At 42.6% G+C, this 12,715-nt stretch overlaps 1 protein-coding gene across 2 annotated transcripts in view; it reads left to right on the plus strand.

The window, feature by feature from the left end:
* Positions 1-7,249: 7,249 nt before the first annotated feature.
* Positions 7,250-12,715, plus strand: part of SWI2 (switch 2) — a 59,981-nt gene continuing 54,515 nt past the window's right edge. Inside the window, exons 1-7 of one of the 2 annotated variants that reach the window (XM_086489015.1) lie at positions 7,250-8,021; positions 8,117-8,223; positions 8,304-9,228; positions 9,312-9,559; positions 9,755-9,881; positions 9,985-10,260; positions 10,950-11,288. In XM_086489015.1, the coding sequence (XP_086345141.1) occupies positions 7,392-8,021; positions 8,117-8,223; positions 8,304-9,228; positions 9,312-9,559; positions 9,755-9,881; positions 9,985-10,260; positions 10,950-11,288 (2,652 nt within the window). In that variant the 5' untranslated portion in view covers positions 7,250-7,391. Of the gene's footprint in view, positions 8,022-8,116; positions 8,224-8,303; positions 9,229-9,311; positions 9,560-9,754; positions 9,882-9,984; positions 10,261-10,949; positions 11,289-12,715 lie in introns of those variants that run through there. The other variant, XM_086489014.1, reaches the window with a different exon arrangement.

Raw genomic sequence — 12,715 nt, forward strand, 5'->3', positions numbered from 1 at the left:
AAGTGAATGAAGTTTTTCTACAACGCCGATGTATTACGACTTGGGAGAAATCCGGTGGGTCACGCTTCATACATTACACCACCCATATTGCCCCCAACTACAAAACCTTGTTCTTCACTGAAAGAGAAAACCATACTCACCCTTACATGCTTGAGCCTATCCCCTTGTCAGCGATACGCACTATCGTAGCCATTCGACTTAGCTCCCACTCCTTCGATGTGAGATGCAATGGAGAAGATTCAAATTGGGTGTGCACGTTATGCTCACTTCAAGTTTGAGAGTCTGAGTACCACACACCACTAGAGTGCTTAGCTTTTGGTCACGTCCGAACTTGCTTCCCTTGCATTTTTATTCATGACTTAGACCTACACACTTTCCTCTTCGAGCCACAATGTGGGCTCTCCATTGCAACTCTCATCGCCACAATTTTGGAGCATCGAGAGTCGCTCATCAGCCACGCACATACTACATCACATGTAATTTTGGTTCCATAGGTCATATTTGACCTACGAGGATGACAATAAAATCTCTCTCTCTCTCTCTCTCTCTCTCTCTTTATTACTCATATACAATTATGACAAGACTAACGGATTGTGTAATTTCAACGTTGTGTCTCATTGTGTTATTTCTTGAAACCTTCCCTCCATAATAAGCGTCCATTGAGGATGTGGTCACACATGCATTAGGTAACGCCTTAGTTGATGCTTCCACCAATCTTTATTCTTATAAGAACTAGATCTTCATACTCTGTAACTTTTATTACCTCAAAATCTTTGTAGATTCCTTGCCTTGCTATGTAAGGAGGAGAAAAACTACAAGGCATGAGTAGGTTTTAAACTCCAAAAGCCAAGTTTAAATGCCTTGCTCTAGCCAACTTGCACTCGAGCATTTTGTGCTCGGGAAGGTGCAGCTTAACTTTTTTTTTAAATGTCTTAAGCTGTACGCGACACTACCTTTGCGTTCCACCCTGGACCGTTGCCTTTCGTGCAAGCTACCAACCACCTACTCCTTGCCTCTGCTTGCCTTCACTAATCAATCAACAAGGGCATCTTGAAAGATTTTGCCTAATCGGTGTTTTTCAAAATGTGTACGACATACTCTCATCGGTTGTAATACATTGTCTCTGTAATTAGTGACCTCCAACCAGTCACACAAAGAATGGTTGTTTATTTTTTATCAAGACCTAAATACATTTCTTATTTTTACTCGGCTGGCCAAATGAGGCTACATGAAGCTCCACATTGCAGTATGGCTGTTGTTGATAAAAAACCAATAGAGGATGTTCCAGATGCTCGAGCTCGCAACATTTTTTTATGTTGACACTCCAAGCTTTTTAAAGCACAAGTGTTTAATTATCTCCATCACACAACTAGCATAAGGTTGAAAATGAGGTTGGAAGCATTAGAGTACTTATTCCTTGCTTCAAAGTCTTGCACAGAGCTAGAAGCCAACATCGGCTGCTTGCTGAGTAGAGCTCATAATCAACCTTACTCAAAAGTAGGAAATGTTTGCCAACAGCCTCAAAGAGAATGGCACCAAGCTTCCTAAGTACTGTGTCAAATTTTTTCTCGTGCAAAGCACGGCTCAAAAACGTTGCACAATTGAAAACTCAATAACTAGCCTTGCTTGGTGGGCCTTGCTATATAACATCTATAGAATATAACATGACATATGCAAATTGACTTTTAGCATCTAGCACTGAAGGGAACAAGAGCATGACTAATTTGGCAAGGGCGGCACTGTATGAAAAGGATATACATTTGAAAAATGCTATGATGTTTATGGGAGGAGACAAAGTTAAGTGCGTCAATTATTAGAGTTTATAGGGATGGTTACAGTTGAGATGATATCCAAGCGAGGTTGTACTACTAAGTCTACTGATGAATGTTTTTTCTACTGATGAATTTTTCATTGAATGGTTTGGTAGCACAGAACGTCGGCTCGCATTTTTGAAGGTGGATGTCGAGTTTATTTTGTCTTTCTTCTTTTGTAGTTATTTGTGTTTTACCTTTCTTTTTTTGTAGTTATTCTCGGTACAATTAATGAGAACAGTGATACATGTAACTTCCGTTTTGTGTTTTGTGTTATGGCATCGATAATGCATGTTGCATCGTTTGCCGCATCGACGTCAAGTCACTGTTTTCAATGATCATGCAACACATGCCAATTGTGATCGAATCCAGCTCATTGAACTTATGTCCTAGGAGCCACTACTGAAGGACATTTATGTTACCCACGTTCATCTTCATTTCAACTTTTGTAATGTCGGTTTGATTCATCTACATGTCTTACAAAGCATGACATCTTGTATAAAGTTGCACAAGTAGCCAGTGGACCGAGCTTGTGATATGGCATGTGTTACAAAGCTCCCGTGCGTAACTACAAACCGGGGGTAGTTGGGCAAGATAACCGAGCAAGAGAACACATTTGTTGTTGAAGGAATTTGCCAATGTATTGCTTGTTACGTTGATATTTTGTCTTACAATAAGGTCAAAAGTGGTTGAATCGATTAACATGGATAGCTTGTCTATAATTATAATATCTGCCTCTTTTATGTCCAAATATCACTCATCGATCTCATGAATAGAGAGAAGATACTCTTGATTCGTGGCTGGTATCTTGAACTGGTAATGGACTGTAGATGCAATGCTGTTAAGTCTTGTTGTTGCCGCTCTGATAGCAAAGCACCCAACGATAATACATAAGTGAGAGCAGCAGGAGTGTCTATTTCATTTGTTTAAGGACCTCATTTATCGTTATATATGTGAGGTATGTCGTCTTGTAGGAGGGACATATTTCTAGATTGTGAGCAAAGATGTCACATTGCATGCTCCAATTTTTATACAATGCAGTAATTTCAAACCATGACCTAGCATATGGACGATAAGCTAGTTTCAAGTTGGCTGTAGTTTGATCCCTAGCTTATTGATGCTTGGCCTATAATTGTATAGGTCTTGATAACTTCATACTGACACCTAGTACGGAAGAAACGAGGACATATATAGTGCGACATCAATTATTTAGACACGTAGTATGGTATCAATTATTTAGAGCTAAAGTAAAGATGCACAAGGTCAATTCACGATTGTGATACACCACATGCATTCACTACTTGTGTATTCACTATAGTAATACATCACATGCGTTGGTTAGCAACCGTATGCAAAGAGTTGCGTGTGTAACTAACATGTGCAGATGCTGATCTACATCGAGTGTATAGTTTTGAAAACGAGATCCAAATAAACTGAAGCAAAGGAAGTAATGTGGAAAATTCTAAAACAAGCAAATAGATAAAGCATGAATGAATTACAACAATAAATGAGGTGCTTTACTAACCTACAATGTTATATTACTGCTTTTCGATTGTCCAATCTACAGGCCGATATTTGAGTCAAGCTTCAAAAAAGCAATGTGAATAGTTTAACATATCATCTTCCAATGAAACGTCACAGATTGGAAGTGCAAAGTATACAATGCACGTCATACAGAGGTGTTGTACAAAAGTATGGTGGAGAGCTAACACTATGGTCTCTCCCAAAAAATTATAAGAAAGGGAAGCCGTGCCTTGCCTCGTAGCGTTTATGTGTTGCGCCAAGCAAACACATGCGCATATTAAATTGGATGCAGATAACGAACCTTGTAGTGTTGTCGAGCTGGAGTCGCACTTGTGTAATTGAAACATGCAGTGTTGTGAATATATGTCCTCCGTGCCATACACAAAACACGCATATGTAACTTTATGCTTTATGTCCTCAGATCACTCTCTCTCTCTCTCTCTCTCTCTCTCTCTCTCTCTCTCTCTCTCTCCCTCTCTCTCTCTCTCTCTCTCTCTCGTAAGACGCTTCCATTAGCAATTATGTCTTCTTGTCTCCTTGTTGACTAACCCGCGTTATGTATCGTGCTTCCTAACTGCACATGATAATGGGCATCTCTAGGTCGGTGTCCCCATAGCGGAAGGCACTATATTCATTGGACAATAGCTTAGCCTTCTTTGAGTGCATTGACTGTAACGCTTAAGATAAGGTTTTATTTTTCTTGAACCTTTCTTCTCCTCTCCGAATGTAAGCCCGTCTCCTGTTTCGCCTCTGCTCGAGCCCATCTCATGCCTGGTTGCGCACGCGCATTTCCCCAAACTGAACTGGCCTACATTGTCTCTCTGACCTACGAAACCTCTTCAACCACGACCTCCACTCTCTATCCAGACCCGCAGGCTCGCCTATGACATCCACGTGCTCACGCTCTCTCCAACCCACCTCTTGCTTTCACCCTCGCGGCTTTGCCTCCTAGTGCTGGTTCAACCTCTCGCCCCTGCTACACGTGATCTCCTGGCCCTTTGCCTCTTTGCCCGTCCAAACCACCCCCAAAGCTACCCACAAGCCTCCGTCATTTAACCTCCATTGTAGTGCGCTCACATGCGGGTCTGCGCTGCACGAATCCACTTGCCGCTACCTCTCAAGGTCTTTCTTTTTTTGGGAAGGTTTTCTTTGAGAGTGCTCATCACGTCGGCAAGCTTTCGAAGTACCCTCCAGCTTGATGATCTGCGAAATATAGCCAGGGTTTGGAAGGGCCCGGCTTGCTGCTGCTAACACCTTGTCAAAACAGACGGGTTTCTATTGATCCAAGAAAGGTGGAAGCTATTAGAAAGGCAACATAATCAAGAACAATTAAACAATTGAGCAAATTTTTGGGGCAAGTCAAGTGGCATAACAGATTCTTAAGGTATTTGGCTCATGTGTGCACACCATTAATGAAGCTTACAAAGAAGGATACGGAGAAGAGCAGAGCAAGGCATTCAAGATTTTTAAGAACATGTTAACTGTAGCACCAATGTTGATTGTTCCTGATTAGAAGTTACCATTTCACATCTTTGTGGATGCATCTCATGTAGCAGTGGGTGCAACATTAATGCAAGAAACCAGTAGAGGTTGGTTTAGACCTATTTACTATGCAAGTAGGGTATTGACACCTGCAGAGAAGAATTACATAGTTACTAAGAGGGAGTGCTTGGGAATAGTTTATGCACTGCAAAAGTTTAGACATTACCTATTGGAAAATAGGGTAATCTTTCATGTGGATCACCAGGCATTGATCTACTCAGTGAATAAACCACACCTTTCGGGGAGGTTGGCAAGATGGATAGCAGGAATTTAATTATGTAGTGATACATTTATTTAGAGCTTTTCGTGGCAGTAATGTTTTTGTTTTAAAATTTAAATATAGTGCCACATGGTTTCTTCTGCGTTCAGATATTGGAAAAAGAACCTTGGGCTCACCAAGTAAAAAGAATAGTGAGCACTACAACTTAATTTAATGTGCAGCATGAGCTTTTTCCTTGGTAAACATGATCAAGACATGAAATCCGGAGAGACTACGACAGAGAGGATGAATATATAAGGGATTATAGCCATGACGATTGAATGGCTCACAAAGAGCATGATGATCAAAGGGATAGATACAATGGATATGCTGGTAGTGATGACGATGATGAAAGCGGAGACTGGAGCAAGAAGGATAAATATATGATAGAAATCCTAGCTCTTTAAAAGTGCCTCAATCATAGGACCTTGAGCTAGTCAATGTTTATTGAGGTAGGTATACACTTGTCATTAATCGTGGATGTTTTGTGCAGCTTATAGGCTTTTTGCGATCAAAAGGAAGGGATTGTGGGTGTCGCAAATTGCGAAACGTGTAGATGGCGAGCTTTCATGATCAAAAGGAAGGGATTGTGCAAGGGCCACAAATTACCAAATGTATGATTGTGGGATTTCATGATCAAAAGAAAGGGATTGTGCAGATGTCACAAATTCTAAACGTATGATTGTTGTGAAGAGGGATCAAGTTGTTTCCATGACTAGGAATACCATTCGCCTTTCCACGAGCGACGTGGATCAAAAGACACGGCAAGATCTTCTACCGACATAAAAAATCTCTTTGGATGAGGAATCTAATCTCTCTGATGAATCGACCTTCAACATGACACAAAGGGCTTTCTAGGATTATCATCGTAGAGGAGGATGAAAATGGCTCTTCTAGATGACCACTACAAAGAATGAGTTCACTTGAGAGAGGGAAAGCTAAGCAACTAATAGCATGATCCCAATCATGATGTTGATGGATGTGTACTCTTGTATACAGATAAAGGCACTGAAGAGGAGCTTGAAATTGAGCTTAATGAGGACGAACAAGCCTTCTTAAGAGGGCAAACAAGGTACTCCATTGATGATAGTTGTGAAAATTGTATTAAATCCAAATGGTTCACTTCAGAGAACTGCAATGACATAATCTACTGTAGCCAAAGAGAGGAGATAGTTGCAAGAGCAATTGCAAAGGACCATTCTTGATTCCATCCCAAATTGTCTTTGAAAAGATTAGAAACACGAGAGCGACATGTCGCTCATGAACTTCATGTTGTACAACTCTCTATATATGACATGCCGGAGTGGAAGAAGGCTACATTTGGCAAGGCAACCACATTTGGACAAGGGTCAAAGCTATTAATACATGCGAAAAAAGGTCTTCGCATTTATATGTTGAAAAATGAGATGGTTAGAGCGGAGCAAATAAAAATGAGAGCATCTACAAATTGACATACAAAACTCTATGTCAACAAGTCGTAAAGGTTTGTCATTTGCATCCACATTTCCATGTCTTTGAACTGCACAACTAGAGTACAGGGCAAGGCACGACTTCCGTTCCTTATTATTTTATGGGGAGACACAGAGTCAACTTTCCACCGTACTTCTGTATGGCACTTTTGTATGACATGCACTATACATGGTATGCAGTTTGTGTCATTTTGTCATTGCGTGATTATAGTTAACTACTCACATCGTTTTTCTATAGTTGGACAAAACAACTATTTTTGCCTTGTGCACTCAAATCAATTTCCTACTCAATGACCGAAACAGTAGTTTAAGTTAACTTTTGCATCTCTCTACACTACAATCTATACTACTTATAAAGGGGGGAGGGATTCCGAGCCCCCCTCCCTACCACGCGTCAGCAACAGCTTCAAGCGACGAGTGTGGCCTGCAGCTCCGAGAGCACTGACGCAGAGACAGAGAGAGCACCGACGCAGAGAGAGAGAGAGAGAGAGAGAGAGAGAGAGAGAGGGGGAGGCGGGCTTAGTTGTACCAGTCTACTGTATGTAAACAAACTATTTCTAATTCTCAACAATCCATCGATAGTTAACCATGTACAGCCCCCCCCCCCCCCCCCCAACAGAACCTTACACGTGGCGGAAGTACGCTGATCCGGCTGTGTGCCCTCCCCCTCCCGACTGCACAACGCGCGACTGACAGTATTAGCAAGTTTGATGTCCTATTAGAACTTAGGCCTCAGTTATTAACTATTGAAACGCAGAGGGCGGGTGATTTTGAAACGAAGAAGAGATGTCATTGAGAGACTTCAAGGAGACGCTGCTTCTGGCAGAGTCGCCGCAATGGAGCAGGAGAAGCGTAGGACTGACTGGGGCAGTGGCAGGGCAGGGCCGCAAGCCACCCAAAGGCAGGCTGAGGGACCAGATGGCCACCATCGAGCGCCAAGCTGCCGATCTGGAGTGCACTCTTGTAGGTGACTCGCTTCCCCCCACTCCTGCTTCTCCTCCATCTGCTCTTGTTCCTGCTCCTCCTTCTGCTCTCTCATTGCGTCCTCTCCATTGTAGCCCACCCCTTGTTTCGCATGTTCGCCCTCCAAAACGAAGGAAGCTCTCTGATTACGCCCCATCCCTTGTCCTCGATCCTTTTGACCTTCCTCTTCCTAATCCTCTTTCCACAAACGAAGCAGAGGAAAGCCCTTTTGTTGATGGGTTGCTTTGCAATGTTCGTAATAGCAATATGCTGGACAATGATTGCTTGGATATTGGCGAGGACGCGGACGATGATCTTGCTGCAAACAAAACTCAAGGTGATAGCGAGGCCGGCCTTTTCATACAATCTCAATCTGAGGGTTTGCAGGAGCCTCTGATCCTATGGCCACCCAAAGGAGAAGGCACTAATTCGGATGGTGGGGACGTTGTGCAGGTCAGGCTCATCCTTACATCATTACTTATATAACTTTTGGTTTCAGTATGCCAAGACATGATTGTTATCAGAGATCCAATTTGACACAAATGCAGGTGCCAGCTTCAATCAATGGTCGTTTGATGCAGCACCAAAGGGAAGGGGTTCGGTTTCTATACCGTTTGTATCGCACAAACAAGGGTGGTGTGCTTGGAGATGATATGTAAGGGGTTATGTCAGAAGTGCATCCACTGCTTTGTGCCTTCTCATGTATACCATCTGATGTTCTTTAACTGTGAACAGGGGGCTGGGCAAAACAATACAAGTCATTGCTTTTCTAGCTGCCGTCTTACAGAGTGAAGACACTTGTGGCAAGATGAAAAATGAGGACAAACTACATAAACACAGAAAGCAAGCCCTAATTGTAGCTCCTACGTCAGTATTGAGAAACTGGGAGCAGGAATTTCATGCATGGGGGACCTTTGAGGTTGCAATTTACCATGGTGCTCATAGGGAGATGGTTTTGAAAAAACTGGAGTCAGGGAGTTTGCAGATAGTTCTTACCAGTTTTGACACATTTCGCATACACGGTGAGAGCCTTCACACAATCGATTGGGATTGCATGGTTGTTGATGAAGCCCATCGTCTCAAGAATGACAAATCAGACCTTTACAAAGTTTGTTCAAAGGTCCAAACAAACAGGAGGTATGGCCTCACAGGAACAATAATGCAAAACAAACTCATGGATCTTTTTAATGTCTTTGATTGGGCAGCTTCTAACTGCCTTGGAAGTCGAGAGCATTTTAGAGAGTATTATGATGAGCCCTTAAAACAAGGTCAACGAATAAGTGCACCAGAGCGGTTTGTTAGAATAGCAGAAGAGAGAAGGCATCATTTAGCTAAAGTTCTCCAGAACCATTTGCTGCGGAGAGAAAAGCATGGCACTATTGGCCATCTAATGATGGGCAAGGAGGATAATGTTATCTTTTGTGAAATGAGCCCTTTACAATGCAGAGTTTACAAGCGTTTGCTTGCCAGCCCTGACTTTCAGAGCCTTACAAGAAAGGACGAGCCCTGCAGTTGTGGAAGTCCGCTTACTCGTGCAGAATGCTGCTTTCGCACTGTGTCCCAGGGTATCATCTGGCAATACTTGCACAGAGAGAGTGTGGATGGATGTGATTCTTGCCCTTTTTGCTTGATTTTGCCATGCTTGACGAAGCTGCAGCAAGTGGGTACATACATAATTAAAAGCTTATGCAAAGGAGGTGCTCTTTACTAAAAGATCTAATAAGCAGTCCCAATGTTATGCAGGTGAGTAACCATCTAGAGCTTATCAAGCCAAATTCTAAAGATGATCCTGAGAAGCGAAAGAAAGATGAGTTGCTGGCAGAGCTCGTTTTAGCTGAGGATGCTGGGCTAGTTGGAGGTATTGCTCAGGAAGAGAGCTTCTTAGGCTTAAGTGACACTCAGCATTGCGGAAAGATGAGGGCTTTGGAGCTTTTGCTAGCACACTGGATGCAGCAGGGTGACAAAGTGTTACTATTTAGTTACTCGGTAAGGTATGTGGAACCATTGGTGAGAAAATTCTGTCTGCAGTGGTTTCCTTATTGCCTTTTAGTTTTCGACTGTTTTTATGCTTGTCTGAATAAAGGATATGGATAAGCCTTAAGTTTCTTGTATTGGGGCTTGTTTGTCAATCATATTTGTTTCTGATTTATGTCTGCTTACTGGTAGTTCTTGCCTCTCCATGACAGGATGCTGGATATATTGGACAAGTTTCTCATCAGAAAAGGTTACTGTTTTTCGCGTCTGGATGGGTCAACTGCCATGAGTTTGCGTCAATCTCTGGTGGATGATTTCAACCGCAGTCCAAGCAAACAAGTAGTGATCATGCCGGGTCTACGTATTACTATTTTTTGCTTTTGCTTGTTTGATGTGCTTACGATTAACTCATTTGAGGTAAGAGTTTGCTGCAATTTTGCAGGTTTTTTTGATCTCAACGCGGGCTGGTGGCTTAGGATTAAATCTTGTGAGCGCAAACAGAGTGGTTATATTTGATCCCAACTGGAATCCAGCACAGGACTTGCAAGCACAAGATCGGTCTTTCCGTTTCGGCCAAAGGCGCCATGTGACTGTCTATCGACTTCTTGCTGCTGGTTCGTTGGAAGAGCTTGTCTACTCTCGACAAATCTATAAGCAGCAACTTTTCAACATTGCTGTTTCTGGAAACCTGGAGAAACGTTATTTTGAGGGAGTACAGGTAAACAGAAGTACGACAACAAAGTTGCATAAGTAGTCATGAAAACCTGCTTATCAAACAAGTGAATAGTTTTTTGGCTTATTGCTTTTATAGAAATGTTCACGATTAAAAGATGAATAGCATAATAAGAGATTGTTTCTTTCAGGTTGGGTTGATATATTTGTGGTCTATCTTTTTTGTTATAATTGAAAAATTCTAGTGAGTCTTTAATGGGTTAGCCTTATGGTAAAGCTTGTGTGCATATAGCGACATTTACTGTCGGGCTTCATAGGAAAAGGACACGTGTGCTCACATTGTGTGTTTGCATTTATAGTGCTCTTGCCCTTGATAACTCTAGTGAACCATCCTCCTCAAGTGGGTCCTGAGGAGGATTCCAGTTGTGTGCCGTCAATGGTTGTCCATGGTGGATGCCTACTTTGGCTCTTGCCTGAAGTTACCTTGTTTCTTGGGCAAGTACTTGGAAGTAGGTGCCCCTTTGTCCTTTGTCCCTATTGTGTGGTTTTAGAAAAACAAGAATCCCTGATGTGTGGGTTTCTGTGTTTTAGAACAAGTCTTGTTGTCTCTTTCAGTGTCTTCTCTCCCAGTTTGTAAGTATGGATTTCTTTGACCTTGAGAATGTCTTCTTATTTCTTTAGGTTGACTTTTGTATTGGTGGAAACTTCCTTATGAAGATTTTGATAACCATGCAGGATTCAAAAGACTATAAAGGCGAACTTTTTGGCATTAGTAATCTGTTTAAAGATTTATCTGAGGAAGCTTTCACCAGTGAGATAATTGAGAAGCATGAGAAGCGGGTCCTCAGCTTTCGAGTCAAAAGCTTCTCAAGAGCAATGAATGAGAAAGAAAATGAGGGTGTTGTTACTGGGTCAGTGGAAGCTGGAGAGGCGACGAATATTTTTGAGTCTCATAAGGGCTTTGGAAACCAGGCTGCATTACGGAAGTGTTCAGGAAAACAACCTCCGAAAGACACGCTTGCAGCAGTCTTGAAAGCTGTCGGTCAGTTCTATACCCGTTTTTTGGTGGCTTAGTTATTCTTAGCTTATCATTTTCAATGAGTGCTTGTGCATGGATGGTGCATGTTCAGTGCTCTTTCTGTTAGTCTCCTTGTGTCTTGAAGGATTAGGTAATCTACAAAAGAAAAAAATAAAAAGGGTTGGTCGACCTTTGTAAGATAATGAAGGGAGAGGCCACCATTTAGTGACTTTGGGCAAAAAGTGTGTAAGTTAAGACGAGACTCAATGAGGCTCTTCGGGTCAATTGAGCCAGTGTGCATCCAAATTGTGATTGAACAAAAGGTGGTTGATCAGATGCCTACCCCAATTATTGCATCACTGTTTTGAACTCATGTCGACACACTATTCAGCCAGGTGTTCTATTCAACTATGCACACAAGGACTTATGGACGTGTGAATGTGCAAGAGCTTTCTAAATCAGCCAATGCATAGTTCAGGGAAAAGAACAACTAGTGCACCAAGGATGTGTTCTCCTTTTCCTAACTTATCATCTGCAGTCTCACCATATTGTGAGAGTGTGCGTGTGCAGAAGCATGAGAGAGGAGAGAGAGAGAGACAGTAGACACAAATGCCAGAGATGGTGAAGAGGGGGCGATTAGCCCCCCACTGACTACCAGAGTAGAAGACCCAATACAAGCAGATGTGATTTTTGTGAGATGTGAGATATATGGAAGTTGGTACCCCCTTGGCCCTACAAATAGGTGCCCAAGGGGAGGTAGGGCAAAGCCTGATAAAAATCCCCACGACCTAACAAAAAAATGATATATGGAAATATATGTGGGTGCCCGGACAAAAGTGGGCTGCCGGCCCTAGACTCAAGCCGTCGGACCAGGTACAACCTAGACTATAGGTGGCCAGCCCGGAGACATACTAGCCGTACAAGTATGTCCTAGACCTGTGAAGCAGCAGAGTGGTGCAAGTCTAACACCCCCTCTCAGCACCTGATGCTGAACAAACCGCGTGAAGCCGAAGATGTGAGGCAAATGATGAAGATGTCTGCTGTGATGTCCATTGAAGGACAATACTCCGGCGAAATGTGCGAGTGTAGCAGCAGTTTGGGGTGTCACGACAGCTAAGAAATCTCCATTGTAAAGTGCCGTCACGAGCACTGTAGTAAATTGCTGTACTTTGCCGATACAAGGTGAATATACTACGTGAAGGTCCTGAATTGAGTGTGAAAACAACTCCTTGTCGTAAAAGAAGTGCCAATAGACTTGCAAGTGTCCTGCCCATTAGGATCTGTGGTGTCTGTAGTCAAACCGTCTGGAGAAAATGGAGAAGCCCAGGAACCTTCATGAGAATGATTGGAAGCCTGTCAATGCATGAACTTTTAACCCAGGGTAGCTAAGCTGTGTAAAACTCCAGGAAGGCAAGATGTGGCAATCTGCACCATAAACTCCTCCGAATCAAGGAAAGCAAGACTAAAGAGTCTGCAATGTAGA

The sequence above is a fragment of the Adiantum capillus-veneris genome, chromosome 18 (assembly GCF_014529385.1).
Source record: "Adiantum capillus-veneris isolate H3 chromosome 18, ASM1452938v2, whole genome shotgun sequence".
Taxonomy (NCBI): domain Eukaryota; kingdom Viridiplantae; phylum Streptophyta; class Polypodiopsida; order Polypodiales; family Pteridaceae; genus Adiantum; species Adiantum capillus-veneris.